This window comes from Heloderma suspectum, chromosome 2, assembly GCF_057233095.1.
Source record: "Heloderma suspectum isolate Gila_16-S chromosome 2, 16-S_ref, whole genome shotgun sequence".
NCBI lineage: Eukaryota > Metazoa > Chordata > Lepidosauria > Squamata > Helodermatidae > Heloderma > Heloderma suspectum.
In genome coordinates this window covers 374,753,725-374,773,280 of record NC_139459.1, presented here as the reverse complement: position 1 = coordinate 374,773,280, position 19,556 = coordinate 374,753,725, and the positions used below count along the sequence as shown (strand labels likewise).

At 48.6% G+C, this 19,556-nt stretch overlaps 1 protein-coding gene across 1 annotated transcript in view; it reads left to right on the top strand.

Annotated features, from left to right (window-relative positions):
- LOC146356195 (uncharacterized) overlaps window positions 1–18,045 on the top strand; it is a 50,487-nt gene extending 32,442 nt beyond the window's left edge. The window contains exons 5-9 of the mRNA XM_084830037.1: window positions 795–961; window positions 2,795–2,918; window positions 8,813–9,658; window positions 15,514–15,643; window positions 16,982–18,045. Of these exons, the coding sequence (XP_084686163.1) occupies window positions 795–961; window positions 2,795–2,918; window positions 8,813–9,658; window positions 15,514–15,643; window positions 16,982–18,045 (2,331 nt within the window). The remainder of the gene's footprint in view (window positions 1–794; window positions 962–2,794; window positions 2,919–8,812; window positions 9,659–15,513; window positions 15,644–16,981) is intronic.
- The last annotated feature ends 1,511 nt before the right edge of the window (window positions 18,046–19,556 follow it).

The following is a 19,556-nucleotide window of genomic DNA, read 5'->3' as shown; positions in this document are numbered from 1 at the left end:
GGGGAAACAGCAAGGTAAAAGGGTAGAGGGGGGAGACAGAGCAAGGCTAGAGGCTGAGAGGAAGAGGGAAACAGCAAGGAAAAGGGGTAGAGGGGAGAGACAGAGCAAGGCTAAAGGCTGAGAGGAAGAGGGAAACAGCAAGGTAATGGGGTAGAGGGCAGAGACAGAGCAAGGCTAAAGGCTGAGAGGAAGGGGGAAACAGCAAGGTAAAGGGGTAGAGGGGAGAGACAGAGCAAGGCTAAAGGCTGAGAGGAAGGGGAAAACAGCAAGGTAAAGGGGTAGAGGGGAGAGACAGAGCAAGGCTAGAGGCTGAGAGGAAGGGGGAAACAGCAAGGTAAAGGGGTAGAGGGGAGAGACAGAGCAAGGCTAGAGGCTGAGAGGAAGGGGGAAACAGCAAGGAAAAGGGGTAGAGGGGAGAGACAGAGCAAGGCTAAAGGCTGAGAGGAAGGGGGAAACAGCAAGGTAATGGGGTAGAGGGCAGAGACAGAGCAAGGCTAAAGGCTGAGAGGAAGGGGGAAACAGCAAGGTAAAGGGGTAGAGGGGAGAGACAGAGCAAGGCTAGAGGCTGAGAGGAAGGGGGAAACAGCAAGGTAAAGGGGTAGAGGGGAGAGACAGAGCAAGGCTAGAAAAGGGAGAGAAACAGTGAACTAAGGAGGTGGGGAGAGAAATAGCGAGGCTAGAGGCTGGGAGGGAGAGAGAGAAATAGCCAGGCAGAGGGGAGGGAAAGAGCAAGGCTAGAAAGGGGAAGAACATGGTCCTAACATTTTTCGAGGTTTCCATTTCCCTCTTTCGAGGGGGCCAGGGAGCGGAGCGCTGTGTGGGCGCTGCCGGCGGCGCCCCTCCGGGCAGGGCGCCGCTTCTGCCCCTCGGCGCCGCTCTCCCAGGCCCGGCCAGGCCAGGCAGCGCCAGGGCGAGACGGACGGCGGCAGCTGCCCGCCGGCCAGCCCGGCGCCGCTCCTTTGTGCGCCCTCCCCCCCCTTCCTGGCGACGGGGAGGGGCTCTGAAGGGTTAAGCTGACGGAGCTCCGCGGCCCAGAGCGGACCCGCCGCTCGGCTGGGAGGGAGGCGTGTGCGCGTGTCTGCGCGCTCGTGTGCGCCTGTCTCCGCGCGCCAGGGGACGCCGCGCTCTGCGCGTGGCTTTGTGGGTGAGCGAGGGCACAGGTCGGGTCTCCCCCCCGCCGCCGCGGTTTGGGGGCATTTATTTCTTCGCTCAGGAAATGGGGGGCGGGGGGCGTGCGGGGGGCGACTGGAGACCGCTTGGCGGAGCGCGCGCGCGCCTGGAGACCGGACTGCACCGCAGGGCGCGCCCGGCGCGGGGGGCCCGAAGCCGGACAGGCCCGAGGCGGCTTCTCGGGGTCACTGTGTGGGAGAGGAAATCGGGGGGCGGGCACAGCTTGGGAGCCAGATGTTTCTGCATGCGGCAGACTCGCCGGCCTCGATCCCCTGGTCGAAGGGGGGAACAGCACCGTCTGGGCCCCAACCCATGTAAAGCGGGTTTCTAAAAGAGATTATATTATATTGAGCAATATACAAATATTACTGTGGCTACTATTAATGAGAATAACCTGATTAAGTGGGGCTGAAATTGACAGGCCAGTGTGGCAGTGCATCCTGGATAACTGTTGTATCTCCTGGCTAAGCCGGCCTTTCCCCAACCTGGGGCCCTCCAGACGTTTTGGACTACAACTGCCATCAAATCCCAGCCAGCAGGGCCAATGGCCAGGGATGATAGGAGCCGGGGGGGGGGATCCAAAGGGCTGGAGGGCACCAGGTTGTGGGGAAGGGCTGGGATAAGCTAACATATGCTTCAGGGGCCCTTTTTCTATTGTTTGTGCTGGACACACCACCGTCTCTCTTGGTGCATTGGAATTGGCAGGGTGTCTGGGGAAAGCAAGAGCGGGAAGAAAGAGGGGAAAGATGCAGGGGAGGGAAGCGGCTGGAGAGGCTGCAAAATTGGTGACTGGAGGGGGCAGGTGTGGAAATAAGATGGGGAGAGTATGTGCGGAGTGTGCATTTGACCTGGAGCTGGGTTCGGCGCAGCACTGCAACGGTTAATTGGTTCGATCAGCCCTCCCCAACCAGGTGCCCTCCAGGTGTTTGGGACTTCAGTGCCCATCGACCTCAGCCGGCATGGCCAAGGGTCAGGAATGCTGGGAGTGGTAGTCCCAAAAAACTGGAAGGCACCAGGTCAGAGAACGCTGGGTAAGATCTGTTGGCTAAGTCTGCAGTCTTATATATACACACACTTATTTGGGAGTGAGCCCTACTGAACTTGGCGGAAGTTATGTCTGAGTAACTGCACTGTGAAAACCACCTTTGATCGATTAAAAACGTTCCCCTGATTTAATTGAAAACTGATTTTTTTTAAACTATTTTTATTACAAGTGCTTCTAAAAACGGTAAGACAGCAAGCACCATCTTAGAAGAGGCATCCATTCCTGTCTGTGTATGTGCGCGCGTGTGTGTGAGAAAGAGAGAGAATGCCTCTTAGACCCATCTAAAAACAAAGCATGCTGCTTGTTCATATGTTAGTTAATTAATGTATGGATATTGATTGACTAAATAATATTTTAATTTTCTTTACCATTATTTTTTCTCAAATGCAAATGCCTGCAGATTTAATGAATTAATTGGCGGAGTGATCGGTGTGTGTTTCATCAACTAAGATTTCTGTTAAGCGAGGGAGAGCCCTAGTTCGAATCCCATCTCTGTTCACTGGGTCACCAGGTCCAGACTCAGAGTTCAGAATTCCAGGGTTCAACCTCAGTGCCAGCTCCTGGACCCCTCCATTTTAGCTTCCCTTCTCTCCTGCCTGTACCGGCAAGGAAAACTGTCAGTGCACCTCCTTGGAGCTGTGATTTCTGGGTCTGCCTCTGGCAACCGAATAGAAACTTGTCTCCTAGGGTAGTGATGAGGAGGGTGAGTGAAGTGTCAATATGATTATTTATTGGGTGCATGCTCAGAATCATGTAATATACTTAAATACATGTTACAGTGCAATCCTGCACCTCTCTACTCAGAGGGAAGCCCCACTGAGTGCAATGGGACTTATTCCAAAGTAAGTGGGTATAGGATAGCAGCATTTGTGTCAAGAGCCTGGCAGTAAAAGCTTTAAGTTGGTACTTTTAGAGTTTTTGCCCCATTCCTTTTGCCTTCGGCTGCACCCGCCACTGGAAAGCAAGCTGCCCAGAGCTTCCTCACAATGGATTTCAGCACTTGGGCTGAAAGAGGTTCAATGCTCCTGTGATATTGGGACTGAATCACTTCAGAATGGAATCAGTGGATCACCCATTTGAATGATCCACTTTGAATTAAAACACAGGCATCTCCCTGCATGTGGAAAGCTAGCACGGAAGTGAGAGGCCAGACTAGTATCCTTCTCCCAGACAGAGCCAGGGTGGTGTAGTGGCAAGAGTGTTGGACTAGGAGCTGGGAGATCCGGGTTCTAGTCCCCACTCGGCCATGGAAGCTCACTGGGTGACTTTGGGCCAGTCACAGACTCTCAGCCCAACCCACCTCACAGGGTTGTTGTTGTGAGGATAAAATGGAGAGGAGGAGGATAATGTAAGCCGCCTTGGGTTCCTTGCAAGGGAAAAAAGGCGGGGTATAAATGCAATAAATAAATAAATAAAATGCTAGGTTTGCCTGGGCAGAATTCTTGACTTGAAGGAGAATTCAATCATGCAACCTCCTCCCCCATCCTATCTGCATTCTGAAATTGTTGTAAACCACCCAGAGAGCTAAGGCTATTGTAATAAACAAACAAATAAATTCCATTGGAGTAGGAGTCCCCAACCTTTTGGGACTCTGCGGGCACAATTGAGAATTTGATAAACTGCTGTGGGCACCACCACAAAATGGCTCCCATGGAGGATGTGGCTAGTCACATCATGGCTGCTGTGGGGGCCTGGCTAGTCAAACGTGTGCAAAGGAGGAGCATCGGAGAGAAACAGTGAGGCTGAAGGCTGGGAGGGAGGGAGGGAGAAAGAGCAAGGCAGAGGGTTAGAGGGGAGAGAAAGAGCGAGGCTAGACGCTAGAAGGGGAGAGAAGGAAGACTGCCCTAATATTTTCCAAGGTTTTTCTTAAAACAATGTTTTTGAAGGGGGCATGGAGGGGGAGATTTGTGGGTGCCATTGGATGTCCCCACGGGTGCCATGGCACCATGTGGGAGACCCCTGCCATGGGGACTGTACCACACCTCTTTCCTGCATATGTAGATCAATTCTTATGGTCAAGAGGGTTCAAGTAGGATGGTCAGGTTGTCCTCAAAGGGTTGCTCTACTTGATGTCATCTTCTGCTGCCATAGCAAGCAGGAGTCCAGTGGCTCTCCTCAGCTGGGAGGGTTCATTCTTGCCATGTTTTCTTAGCCCTCAGCGCTGTGCACGTGATGGCACTGGCAAAATATAACCAGTTGAGCCTTTTATGAAACACTGATGGTGACCATAGAAAGTGGCATTCCCTCAATCTCGGGTCCCTCCCACAAGATGTTGGACTGCAGCCCCCATCATCCCTAACCAGTTGGCTGTACTGGCTGGGGATGGTGGGAATTGTAGTCCAATAACATGTGATAGGGACCCTAGGTTGGGAAAGTTGGGGTAGAAATGAATACATATATATTACGACAGAGTGACACATCTAGAAAACCAAAGAACAGGCAATTCAGCTTTTAAAAACAACATATGCAGACTAATAAGATGGATCAATTGAACTGGCCTTAAGCTTATTATTTCTAGCAGGGCTGCAGCCATTAATCAGTTATTTGTTTAGTATAATTATTTGTTTAGTAAAACTTTGTAATCGACTTAAGGAGCAATCCTATGGCCACTAGACAGTGGCTAGATGGCCATAGGATATGCTGTTTTCCCAGAACCGATCTCGGAGCCCGTGCTCTGAGGTTGGTTCCTGGAAAACCGACCTCCCCCATGTGCCTCAGACAGCGTGGAGAAGCCCCATCCTCTGCGCTTGGAAGAGGAGCGTGGAGCACCTGAAAAGGGGCAGGGCTGGGGGCATTCTGGGGCAGGGAGAGCGGAGCTGTGTGTACGACACATCCTATGTGTCATACAGCAGCCTCCTCTCCCACTTGGACCCCCCCCCCCACAGCTAGACAGCTGAAAACGGCTGTCTAGCAGAAAAAGCAGGACAAGAGAGATGCAGAGGGAACCATCCCCCCCCCCCCCGTGCTTCTCCTACCTTGCTTTGGATAGGCTGTCCCCTCCGAGTTCGGAGGCGATCACCTATCTAGATAGGATTGTGCCCTTAAGGCGCAACCCTATGGATGTTTAGACAGAAAAAGTCCTCCAGCTCTCAGCATTCCCCAGTCAGCCATAGCATAGGATTGCACCCTTAATTAAGCAGCACATTATTTTTTTTAAGTTTATTATTTTACCATAAGTACTTAAAAAATTGCAACTGGCAGGTGCCATCTTAGAAAAGGCCTTCCCCATTCATTCGCACAGAAGAGGCCTTCCCCCTCTTTAGTCTTTGACATGAGGGGAAGCCTCTTCTAAGGTAGCACCTGCTCCAAGCTATACCCACGCCCTCCAAAAACCATTTACACTTCATTCTTTAAAGCTGTCAGGTTAGTTATCTGCATATTTTATTCAGATCTAATCAGTTAATTAAAACTTGATTGATTGATCAAATGAGATTGCTTTAATTGGGCGACACCTTTAGTTTCTGGTGAAGTCATTTTTTTTCATCCTTGTAATCCTGCATTAGCGAGATAAGTCTAGAGGCTTCTTATGAAACCGCTTGCAAAGTTTCAGGACCATTATGTGGCTGGACAGCTCCCTGTGGACAACCACAACCTCCCTGGATCCAGGCTGGAGGCCAAATACCAGAGCCACTTTTTATAGACCAGGAGTATTCAACCGCAGGCCCGTGGGCCAAATCAGGCCCAGTGGGGGCCAAATCTGTTCTTCCAGGATTCCCCAAAGGGCCCTACCCCCTTTTCCAACCACCAATTGTTAGGTTGAAATGCCTCTCCTAAGAACATTGGAAAAGCCGTGCTGGATCAGACCAAGAGTCCGTCTAGTCCAGCAGTCTGTTCACACAGTGGCCAACCAGCCGTCGACCAGAACCCACAAGCAGGACACGAGCATAACAGCACCCTCCCACCCATGTTCCCCAACAACTGGTGCACATAGGCTCACTGCCTCTGGTACTGGATGTAGCTCATAGCCAGCAAGACTAGTAACCATTGACAGCCTTTTCCTCCAGGAATTTGTCCAACCCCCTTTTAATGCCTCCAAACTGGTGGCATCACTATATCCTGTAGGAGTAAATTCAATAATTTAACTCTGTGCTGTGAGAAGAAGCCATTTATCTGTCCTTAATCTCCCACCAGTTTAATCTCCCATTCAGCTTCACAGAATGACCCCAAGTTCTAGTTTTTTGAGAGAGGGAGAAAAATGTCTCCCTATCCATGTTCCCCACACCATGCATCATTTTGTAGACCTCAAGGACAGGAAGGCCTGGCGTGCTGTGGTCCATGGGGTCACGAAGAATCAGACACGACTGAATGACTGAACAACAACAAATCGTGTCTCCCCTCACCCTCCTTTTTTCCAAGCTAAACAATCTCAGCTGTTGTAACCTTCCCTCGTAGGGGAGATGCTCCAGCCCCTTGGTCATTGTAGTTTCCAGCTCTACAATATATTTTTTCGGTGCGGTGACCAGAACAGTGCACCTGTAAGGCTTAGCTACTGGCAGTAAGGGCTTTAAGCTAAAATATGCTGGTGTTTTGACCCACCTCTTTTGCCTTTGGCCCCACCGTCCACTGGAATGCGGCCCCCAAGTGCTTCTCTGAAATGGAATTTGCCCCTCAGGCTGAAAGAGAGTTTAACATCCTTGTTATAGACAAATCCAAGGGAAATGGATGGAAGATGATATGGTTCTCTTCTTTTTTTTTCTTTGTCTTTTTAGCTGATTGGTCTGAGTTAAATTGGGTGGTAGAGGCTTAATCCCTACTATTCACTGTTAAAGGTTCTCTGATACCAGGGCTCAGTAAAATCCTTCTCTGAAGAAACACTGGAGAGCCACAGCCATTTGGTTAAAATACTGATATTTTAAGGACTGCCTCCCCCACTTTCAACCATCCCAGGATTTAAGGTCAGTCCGGGAAGCTTTGTTTGTGGTGCCCTGGAGGAAAGTGGCCATGGTAAGGCCTTTTTGGTAGTAGCACCCTCGCTCTGGAACTCTCTTCTGGTAGATATTTTGCTGTCCCCCATGCTGTTGTCCTTTAGGTAGGGATGTACAGATCGTGTAAAATCCGTTCTGTCTGTGTTCCGCAGCTTGTCAGGTGCCTTTTGTTCTGTCATCTGCCCACCCACGGAATCGGATTTTTTTTTGTTTCCGAATTTGTGGGAATTCACATGTACAAAAATGTGCAAATTTTGCCCAAATGAGCATTTTAGGGGGACATGTGCATTTTTGGCTGTTTTTTTAAATTTTGTGTATTTTTCAACAATGAAATTTCCACAAAATTCGGGAAAGTTAGAAAAACAGTTCACAAGTCCAAGGAATCTGCCCAACAGGGGAAAACCAGCCTGTTGTGGAATCCACAGGTCAGATTCATGAAAATCCAAACTCATTTGGTTCCGTTGCAGATTTCTCTGACATCCCTACCTTTAGACACCAGCTAAGACCTATTTATTTGTGCAGGCTCTTGGGACGTAGGCAAGTGCTCTATTGGGGGGGGGGGGGTTGATGGATTGATTGTGGTGATGGCTTTTATTGTAGGTTATTATATATTTGTGATTTTAGAGTCATGATTTTAATGTTTATGTGATGTACTTTGTTTTATAGAGGTCGTTAACTGCCCTGGGGTCCTTTTGAGGAAGGGTGGGATAGAAGTCAAATCAAACTAAATCAATACATTTTGATTTATCAATATTAAATCAAATCAAACCAAATCCTGCGTCTCAAATCAAATGGTATTTTTGGAGGTGGCTCACAGGATCAATTTAAAATACATTACTGCCGACAACTATAAAACATACACATAAAGGCAGTGGGAGTAGATTGCTGTGAGTCAGATGTGTGATTTACTCACCACAGAGGCATCTGGACAACTTTTCCCGTCAGTTGACTGGATTGCAACTCTGTTTCCATAGGGGTCCCCAACCTTTTCGAGTCATTGGGCACATTTGGAATTTCACAACTCCCACACACATATCGTATAAAACTTATTTTTAAAACATCTAAGCACAATAAAAACAAAAACACTTAAAAACATGACAACATGACAATCTTAAAACGGAGTAGTGGCATAATCCATTACAAGTCAGGAAAAAGTTGTGTAAACAAATAAGTCTTCAAGAAGCATTTAAAGCTCAGCACGCTTTCTACTTCCTGAACAACAAATAGGGGGGTGTCCCAGAAGATGGGTGCCACTACCAAAAAGGCCTGCTTACGTGCTGTTACAATCAGTGAGGCCTCCTCAGAAGTTCTCAAGGGTCAACTGCATGTATACAGAGGCAGAAATGGTATCCTGTTCAGCTGGGGAGTCATGCTGCATATTTTGATCAGCTGAGATGCTGAAGACAGAATGTTCATTTCTCTATATATTCTTACCTCCCATCTTTGAATGTCTGTTTCTTTCCCAGGGTGAGCACTTCTCATCAGCTGTTCCCATGAAACACCATGTTTTTGTCTAGAGACCTCCAACACCAGAGTTCTCCAACAGCACTGAAAATGCCCCATGGATTTTGTGGACCCAGCATGGGCATGGGTAGACAAGCCAGGGGCTGAGCCATTTTGGGGAGGGTGGAGTGGCTCTTCAATCAAACAAAGGGTTTTTTTTTAAAACCAGGGCATCCCATACGGAGCAAAATCTGACCTAAAACACAAAATGGCTGCCGAGAAGGCAAGAACGGCAAGTGTTGGTCTCCAGTTCCAAGCTCTGTTGCAACAGGGGATAAAGGCCAAGGAACAGTTGGAGGAGGGAGGACAAGTAGGTCTTAAACCCGGGGTGGCCCTAGAGAGAGCAGGAAGAGCCCCTCATGAATTCAAAGCTGAGAACGACCAAGGTTTTCTGAAAAGGGAGGCCCCGGAACACATTACCAGTGACTCAGGTGAGAGATATTTGGAATATTTAGAATCCCATGAGGCCCTAAAAGCAACGCAGTTCCCTCACTCAGGATGGGGAAACCCTCAGCTACCAGGGTCCCCAGCTTGGGAGAATGCTAAGTCTTTCCTGGCCTCTTTTGAGGGAGCGGCAAATGCTTATCAGAGGTCCAGAGGGTTGTCTGAGCTCAGCAGAGAAGCTCAAGGAGACTACACAAAGATGGAAGCCCCAAACATGGAAGCCCCAAAGATGGAGGATAATTGGAAAGTGAGGGAAGATCTCCTGAGGGAGGACTCGGTCGCCATGGACGTGCAGCGGACGCTCTTCCGGGAGTTCCGCTACCAGGAGGCCCAGGGGCCCCGTGAGACCTGCAGCCGCCTCTGGTACCTCTGCCACCGGTGGCTGACGCCAGAGAGGCACTCCAAGGAGCAGATCCTGGAGCTGGTGATCCTGGAACAGTTCCTGGCCATCTTGCCGTCAGAGATCCAGAGCTGGGTGAAGGCCGGTCGCCCTGAGACGTGCGACCAAGCGGTAGCCCTAGCAGAAGACTTTTTACTGAGACAGCAAGAGTCCGGGCAATCAGAATCAGAGGTGAGAACATTTTCCTTTCGATAATCCCAGGAGGCGGGGTCACCAATGCAGGGATTATTCACAATGACCCTTTGAGATCACCATTATTCTCCATCACTGGGTTTCCATTCTGGAGCAGTTGTCTAATAACAGAGGTGTCGAATCTCTTTCATCCAGAGGACCAAATTCAATTTCTGAGAAGCTCTTGGGGGCCGCATTCTAGTGGTGGGTGGGGCTGAACCAAAAAGGGTGGGTCAAAATGTCAGCATATTTTAGTTTAAATCTCATACTGCTGCTAACTAAGCCTTAGGAGAGGCATTTCAAACTTTAAGAATGGGGAAAAACAGCACAAAAGCAGGGATACCATTAAAGCAGTGGTGTTCAATGCCAGGGCACCCATGGGGACCTCCTGCAGCACCCACGAAGCTCACCCCTCCCTGCCCCCTTACAAAGAAATAGTTCTAAGAAAAAACTTGGAAAATGTAAGGGCAGTCTTCTTTCTCTCCCTTTCTTGCCTTTAGCTTTGTTCTTTCTCTCCCCTCTCCCCTCTGCCCTGCCATTTTCCCTCCCTCCCACCTCCCAGCCTCTAGTCTCACTATGTTCACCCCACCTCTTTAGCTCACTTTTGACCAGCCTGGTCCCCACAGCCGCCATTATGGGACTAGCCACATCCTCTGTGAGATCCATTTTGTGGTTGTGCCCACAGCAGTTTCTCAAATTCCCGTGTGTGCCCTGGGGTCCAGAAAGGTTGGGACCCCTGCACTGAAGGATCGGCAGTCTGGAGGAAAGGGATGGGGTGAGGAGACGGGGTGTGACCATCTGCGGAATGTCAGAGATTCTAATTAGGATATCAGGTAACCCAGATTTGGCCTGTGGGCCAGAGGTTCGACACCCCTGTATTCGGGCTTGTAGCTTACTGTTGGACCACACACCTGGTGTGCAGAAAATTCCCAGATTTGATCCCTCCCATCTCCAGTTAAGGGTCCCAATTGCCAGGCTTCAGAAGAACATCTTTAAGAAGGATGCAGACAAACTGGAGAGGGTTCAGAGGAGGGCAACAAAGATGATCAGGGGACTGGAAACAAAGCCCTATGAAGAGAGACTGAAAGAACTGGGCATGTTTAGCCTTGAGAAGAGAAGACTGAGGGGAGATATGATAGCACTCTTCAAGTACTTGGAAGGTTGTCACAGAGAAGAAGGCCAGGATCTCTTCTTGGTCATCCCAGAGTCCAGGTCACGGAATAATGGGCTCAAGTGACAGGAAGCCAGATTCCGGCTGAACATCAGGAAAAACTTCCTGACTGTAAGAGCAATACGACAATGGAACCAATTACCTGGGGAGGTGGTGGGCTCTCCCACACTGGAGGCCTTCAAGACGAGGCTGGACAGCCATTTGTCAGGGATGCTCTGACTTGGATTCCTGCATTGAGCAGGGGGTTGGACTCGATGGCCTTGTAGGCCCCTTCCAACCCTACTATTCTATGATTCTATCTACCTGAAACCGTGGAGAGGCTCTATCAGTCAGACTTGACAGTTCTAATCCAGATCAGCTTTTGAGCCAAATCGGTATATGCAGACTTTTGTTTCCTATATGGTAATAGTTTGTTTATTCTTTGAGTGTGGTGACTCATCTAGCCAAAATTCCAGTCTGGATTCAGGACTGGTTTTGGGACGGAATCGGCCTTGGTCACCCTGATGGATGGCCGCCTTCGGAAGAGGGACAGAAGGAGTGCGACCCTGATGCCTCTTCTTGATCTTAAGGTGGTTTTTGATACCTTTGGCCATGCGATCCTCCTAGACCACCTCAGTGAGTTGGGAGTTGGAGGCACTGTTCTACAGCCACCCCCCCCCCCCAGCTTCCTCTGATGGCCACTCAAAACAGGGCATTTAGGGCTCAATCAATGCCTGTTTCGACACAAAAATGTCCTACAACTCCCAGTATCCCTTCAGCCATCCATGCTGGCAGGGGCATGCTGGGAACTGTAGGATTTTTTTCTGTCTAAACGGGTATGGGATTGCGCCCATAGGCTGCAATCCTGTGATTACTTACATGTGAGTGAGTGTCATTGAACTCAATGGGGCTTTGTTGTTGTTGTTCAGTCGTTCAGTCGTGTCCGACTCTTTGTGACCCCATGGACCATAGCACGCCAGGCCTTCCTGTCCTCCGCTTTCTCCCGGAGCGTGCTCAAGTTCATATTCATTGCATCGATGATGCTATCTAGCCATCTCATCCTCTGCCGTCCCCTTCTCCTTTTGCCTTCAGTCTTTCCCAGCATCAGGGTCTTTTCCGGGGAGTTTTCTCTTCGCATTAGGTGGCCAAAATATTTGAGCTTCAGCTTCAGTATCTGTCCTTCCAATGAGCACTCAGGGTTGATTTCCTTTAGGATTTAGCCTTGTGATATGTTCCATGGGGTTTTCTTGGCAAGAATACTGGAGTGGATTGCTATTTCCTTCTCTAGTGGACCACATTTTGTCAGAACTCTCTGCCATGACCTGTCCGTCTTGGGTGGCCCTGCACGGCATAGCTTATGGCTTCCCTGAGTTACACAAGCCCCTTCACCCCAACAAGGCAGTGATCCATGAAGGGGCAATGGGGCTTACATCTGCATAAACATGTATGGGATTGTACTGTTAGTGTAGTTGCCCCTGCCCTCTGGAATACTCTGCCTGCCCGTGGAATGAAGGCATGCACCAATGCTTGTAAGCGTTAGACGCATCCTGAAAACATTTATTTTCCAGCTTAGTTTTTCTTAATTTTTTCACCAGTTGCTGGGGAACATGGGTGTGAGGGTACTGTTGCACTTATGTCTTTCCTGTGAGCAGCTGGTTGGCCACTGTGTGAACAGAATGCTGGACTACATGGACCCTTGCTCTGATCCAGCAGGGCTCTTCTTAGGTTCTTGACCAAATATGCTACTGGTTACTCCTTTAGATATGTATATGCTGAAACCGACATTTTTTGTTCTATTTATATTGTGTTTTCTTCTGTTTGTGATTGCGTCTTTGGATTGTACTCCATGCTGGTAAATTCCTTTGTTCAGCAACCTATAAATTTATCCACCAGATAAATGGAAAAATAATGATGTAATAAATAATAAAGAAAAAGAAAAGAAAGTGGGCTTGATTCCAAGTTGCGTGATCTGAAAGTTCACTCATGCAGTGGAGTTTCCTCCCTCTTCCTACCTACTCAGTCACTCTAGGAAGTCTCTCTGGAGGGTCACAGTACCCCTCTGAATAGGGTGGGCAGGGGGCTGCAGGGGGGGATCATCAAAACTTGTTCAGAGACACTTTGCGTAAGCAGGGCTCCGCTTGCACAAGGTGCCTCCATTGGATTTGGGATTATTTTCCCCCTCCCACACCAACCCTTCACATCAACTGGCGGACTTCTGGTTGGAACCAACATCGCCCTCGCAGCAGTTGGCAGAGCCTCCGCGGGAAGCTATCTCAAACAGCTTTTTAAAAGGTTGAAAAACCTTTTCATCTCCCCCCTGGAATTAAAAGGGGAGGGGCAAGGCAGCAGCTGGATGAGATCTTGGAGAAAAGTACTCTCCACAAAGATGCGGGCGGGGGCTGGATGCCAAGACTACCCTCCCAGAGCGTAAACATTGCAAAAAGCTGGTTTGAAACTCCTAATAGGAGAAAACAGGGCTGACATGTTCCATTGTAATATATGGATTAAGAAATATCAACAACATCTGAGGGATGGTTTAAGAAATATCAACAATATTTGAGAATATCTGAGGGCCTGCAAGATTTGTTTGAAGAGAAACATGGCTACAGCGAGGAGAAAGAAAGGAAATGCATCACTGCCCACTCCCCCTGTACCTCCTTTGGCAAAGGCTCCAAGAACTGAAGATACAGGGGAGTTACTTACTCTGATAAAAACTTTATCTTCGCAATTTGCGGAGCAATCTAAGAGGTTGATTCAATCCAAAATTCCATCACCGTGCTGCAAGGAGCTGTGGATTTAATTAACACTTCTTGGCAAAAAATTGAGGTGAAGGTTAACGAGCTGTGAGATAGGCTGACAACGAACGAAACTATGACACAAGCTTTTTTCAAAAATTTCTCTGTCAGAATTTCCCAACTGGAGGCCTTCATGCGCAAATCCAATGTACGTATTAGTGGTATTAAAAATCTGCCTAGAGATGTAAATTTGCCTACCTTTGTAGACAAGTTTTTGCATGAGATACTCCCTGTGCCATCTGATTATTTATTTGATACTGAGCAGGCATTTCATGTGCCAAATGCTAAAGGGACTGGCTATACCATTATAGTCCAATTTGCAAGAATCTCCACAAAGAATTATATCCTATGTTTGGCAAGAGAGGGTGGAAATCTTTTTTGGAAACAAGAAGTTATGTTATTTCTTGATTACATCAAAGAGGTGGCTGATAAAAGAAGGCAATTCATCAAGGCAAAAAATATGGCAAAACAAATGAACTTACAATATCACTTTAAAATATCCTGCTACATTTGCCTCTGAAGGTCAAATGAAGAAGTTCCTAAATCATGAAATGGCGGAGGCATGGCTGGATGTAAAAATGCGTGAGACTTCTGTTCCAGCCCCATGAACTGGAATCTCTAAACAAGTTTTGTTAATTGTTTATGTTTAGTCTGCATGATTCAGGCTAGGTCAGAGATAACTGATTATATATACAGTCATTTGCTTTCTTTCATTCTTTTTTATTTTTCTTTAAATTCTCGTTATGATATGCTGTATTTAAATATATTGTTTGAGGGCATATTGTGCACACTCATTTATATATCTAGTATACAATATATTACTGACTGTTGTAAGGTTGCTTTCAAGCTTTATTATGATATAACATTATAATTTCATCTCTTTTTTCTTTTTTTTGCTGTTATTATTATTACTATTATTATAATTACTATAAGACTACTAAGTAAGATTTTTGGTTGGCTAAACTGTTAAGCTTTATTATTACTATTATATTCTAACTTAAGGGCAATATATGGTTGCTGGGAATGAATTGTAGGCCAACTTCCTCGCTATAAGACTGATGATATGATATTGAAATGTAAGGTTGATTATCAAATTATAATATTGCTAATGTTATAGGTATAGTTTCTAAATTAGAATGGGATCTGAAGCCCATGTGTATTGGAGTTTAAATTTAACCCTTTAAAAAAGAAGGGGGAAAAAATCTTTTTTTTCTTTCTTTTTCCTTTCTTTTTTCCCCTTTCTTCTTTTTGGTATTGTTGTGTCCTCCTAAGAATATTGTACTGTTAGGAATTTGTAGTTATTGATCGGGTTGTTGGTATTGTTTATTTCATTTATAAAGACAGAAATAAATTAAAAGTATTCTAAAAAAAGAAAGAAAAAAGAAAAAGAAACATTGACTGGCTTCACACAACACGCTAACCCATACTCAGTGGTTGAGCGTGTGTTGTTGTTGAACCATCGGGTTGTTTGTTGAACCTTGGGTTAATGTGTTGTCTCAACCCTGGACATTTTCAGCAAGGTGGCTTGTTAACCCTGCAATGTGGCTTGTTAACCACCCTGAACAACCCAACAATAAACCATAGGTTCTCATGCTGGCTTGTTTGAGAAAAATAAGCTACACTGCGTGGTTAACAAGCCACCCTGTGGAAAATGTCCTGGGTTCAGACAACACGCTAACCCACGGTTTAACAAACAACCCCCGGTTCAACTCTGGAGCTATTCACACATGTGTTGTGTGAATAGCTCCAGAGTCAGATCCTATTTTTTGTTTGCCTGGGGCACTGTTTCAGATGGAAGACCGGTGCTCAGTGAGGGAGGGCAGGATGTGTCCTCTTCCCCTTGAAACCCCTTCAGTCTACTTCTTGCTTTGTCCCATTGTCCTGAAGAAGGATTTTGCTGTTTGTTTCAGGATTCAGCTCTGATTCAGGAGGGTGCTTTGGATGTCCCCACAGCGGCCAAGCAGCCTCCGTCTGTCCCCGAAGAGAAGCAGCTTTGCTCTGTGGCCAAGAAGGAGAGTGATGGCAATAGCAGCTCGCAGAGTAAGGATTTCCATGTGTCTGTGCTGTTGATGGCCCCACGTTCCCTGGGTGGCTTTGTCTCAGGCTGCTTCTTTTTTCTGTCAAGTACAGGGGTGCCCAACACATGATTTGTGGGCCAAATGTGGCTCCCTGGCTGTCTTTGCGGGGGGGGGGGAACCCCCATCAGCACCACTAAAGGAGTGGCAATTTTCCTTTAAAACGAGGCTTGTGGGGAGCACGCACCTTATTGAGAAGCAGAATCGCGCGCCCGGAAGCCTCCTAGAAAATCGGTGCTTTTTTGCTGCCGCCACAGTGGCAGCAATAAAGCCCTGGAGTTTTCCCACTTCTGACCTCGTGTTAGCAATTCATCCTGCCATCTCTGCAACCCGTAATCTCTGGACACCAATTTCCAGCCCGAAAGGAAGCAGAAGGATTCCTCCTACCCACCCTGAAGGAGACTGTCCTGAGAGTTACGTCTTTGAGGGAAGCAATGAAGGGTCTTGCAGCACCTTAAAGCCTGACAGGTTTATTGTAGCATAAACTTTCCTGGACTTGAAGTCATCTGATGAGGCGAACTCTTGCTCCCAGTGTGGTTGCGTGGGCTAATGACAGTCTCCTCCTCTTTCCCATGCAAAGCTCGGTTTGTTTGTTAGTATAATATAATGTAATATAATAGCTTGGCCACAGTGGTGCAGGTGCTAGAAACCTCAAGCCTGGATTGCTGCAATGCACTCTCTGTGGGGCTGCCCTTAAGGCTGGTCTGGAAGCTGGAGCTGGTGCAGAATGCAGGAGCTCGGCTGTTAACGGGAGCTGCCCCTTTCCAGCATGTAACTCCACTGGCTGCCTATCCACTACCTGGCCAGGTTTAAGGTTTTGGTACTAGTGTATAAAGCCCTAAACAACTTGGGACCAGGATACCTGAGAGAGCATTTTCTCCCATACCAACCTGCCCAGTCACTGAGGTCATCAGGTGGCATGCTCCTGGTGGTTCCGCATGGACCTATGGCCGGATTGGATTCCTCCCGGAGAAGAGCCTTCAGTGTGGTGGCCCCTTTTCTGTGGAACTCCCTGCCTCTGGAGGTCAGGCAGGCACCAACATGGTTTTGTTTTAGGCACCTCCCGAAAACATCTTTATTTCAGGAAGCCTTCCTTGATTGACCAGCCTTCGTTTTTACTAGTATTCTTTTCTTAAAAACAGCATTTTTAATATGGTGTTTCATTCTTTTTATCTTTTATTGTTGCTGCTCTGGAATCTGTTTAGATGTGGAGCGATATATAAATGTTGTAAATAATACGATACAATAAAAAGATTATTCTCTAGGGAATAACTTCTCACGCATCATTGTCTTTTTCCAGCAGGTGATGGGTGGATGACAGAGAGCAAAGAGGAGAAACCCCAGCTCGAAAAGAATAAGCCAGCAAAACTTCGTGGGACCTCCTGGGGAATCCTCCCTTGGCCCCAAGAAGGCAGAGAAGCTTCTGCGAGTCAGGAGGGATCGGAGAAGGGAAGGAAAAACTGTCTGGACCCAAGCGTGGATGCCTTGTTTCCTTACCTAGGAGAAAGCGGGGAAATGAACCAAACCATCGTCGTCAAGAGAAGGCGCCGAAGCCGGGGGGAAAAGGTGTGCGGCGTGTGTGGGAGAAGCTTCAGCCGGACCACGGTGCTCGTCGCACATCAGAGAACCCACACCGGGGAGAAGCCGTTCATGTGCAAAGACTGCGGGAAATGCTTCAGCTTAAAATCCACCCTGGTGGCGCACGAGAGGACCCACACAGGGGAGAGGCCCTACACCTGCTCGCAGTGCGGGAAGAGCTTCACCGTCAGCTCGGACCTCACCCGGCACTACCGGATCCACATCGGGGAGAAGCCATTCAACTGCTTGGAGTGCGACAAAAGCTTCAGTCGGAAGACGCAGCTGCTCAACCACCACAAAGTCCACACACGGGAGAAGCCGTACAAATGTTCGCAGTGCGGGGAGACGTTCAGCCGGAGCTCCAGCCTCATGATCCACGAGGGCTCCCACACGGGGGAGAAGCCATTCAAGTGCCCAGACTGCGACAAATCCTTCAACACGTCCTCCCAGCTGGTCAAGCACCACCGGGTCCACACGGGCGAGCGGCCGTACACCTGCTCCGAGTGCGGCAAGAGCTTCAGCCAGCGGCAGATCCTGATGGTGCACCAGCGGATCCACACGGGCGAGAAGCCATTCAAGTGTGCAACCTGTGGGAAGTGCTTCTGCGACCGGGCCGTCCTCATCCGGCACCAGAAGGTCCACACGGGAGAGCGGCCGCATCAATGCACCACCTGCGGGAAGAGCTTTTCCCACCGCGCCGTCCTCGTCAGGCATCAGAAGATCCACACCAGGGAAGCTTTCAATATCCTGACACTGGAGGAGGCGCCTTCGCCGAAGGAAGCCTCGTGAAAGCTCACACCGTCCGGTCCGGCCTTGGCTTGCGGCATAGCTCCGCGTGGCCCATAGCAGCTTAATACAGTGTGCGTTTAGGCACGTGGTGAACTGGTGGTCCGTAATACCCTTCTACCTGGCTACAATCACGCTGTGGTAAATAAGACCGGGGGGGGGTTGAACCTCACGTCCATGCACCAAATCTGCACAGTGGAGGCTGGTGGCTCCGATTTCCGTGGAGCTGTGAATTCATTCCGGGTTTTTGTCAGACCCAGCAAGGACTCTAAAGGAGCTATCCAAGTTGCTGAACCCTGTCCCCGAAACTAAGTGCAACGTCTTGGATAGCGCCTTTAGAGTTCTGGCTGGTTCTGACTGAAACACGGAATAGATTCGCAGCGCCACTGTAAAGGATTGCTGGAACCAGTTCCAACCTTCCTGCAAGGTAGGACCACTCTGGGACTAATTCCAACTCTCCTGCAAAATAGGACTGGCCAAACCCAGCCTTCCAGTCCCCCAAAATACCCGGTAGGTACCCTCCTAGGCCAAGGAGCGCTGAAATTAGCATTGAGGTTATGCAGAGAAATCACACCAACTAAAGGTTGGATAAAGATTTATTAAGATAAAAATAAAGGGGGAAAGGGAAGAATGGAAGCAGCAAGTTACACAAGAGGGTACAAAGCCAAATCACTTAACTATATACAGAGAGCCTTACAAACACACAGCCAGGCAAAATAATAGAGCTCCCTGGCCGATCCTTAACATACCTAAGTATGGGCCTCCCAGGTCAGCATCCAGCCGTCAGCAGGTCCAAGAACTTCCAGAGCAAAGAGAGGCCCCACGCCTCTACCTCAGCCTGCTTTTGAAGCCCAGCCCTGGCACACAGGGCAGATTTCCCTTAGCCGGCTCAGCCCCTGGTGGGCCGCCCTGGCCTCCGAGAGGCGGGCACCCCCCCCAACCCAGCTGCGCTCACCCCCAATTAGGAGGGACCACATCCGGCCTTGAGCAGAGGGCCGAGGAGCCTCTAGACAACTTACAGTTCCAGGTGGTTGCATTAGACAGAACAACTCAGCCTAATCTCATGATGGAAAACAGGACGTCATTCTTGACAGCCACCAAAATCAGAGCCACCAGCCTCCACTGAATCTGACTTGGGGACCAAATGCAGCGCTCCTGGCCCCCCATTTCCCCTGACTGCCAGTCATTTGGTGGTTCCCCCCCCCCCGCCCCATTCTAAAGGGTTATCATGCCTCTCCTAAGGCTTAGTTACTAAAAGTAAGAGCTTTATGGTAAAGTATGCTGGTATTTTTGGCCCCACCACTTTTGCCTCTGGCCCTGCCCAGTACTAGAATCCTGCCCCCCCCCCCCCGAGCTCCTCTGAAATTGAATTTCATTCTCTGGATGAAAGAGGTTTGACACCCCTGTTATTAGAGAATTGCACCAGAATGAAAACCCAGTTATGCAGAATAACAGTAAAACTTTCCTTGCTCCGTGACCCTCTAGATGTAATTGGACTCCAACTCATATCAGTC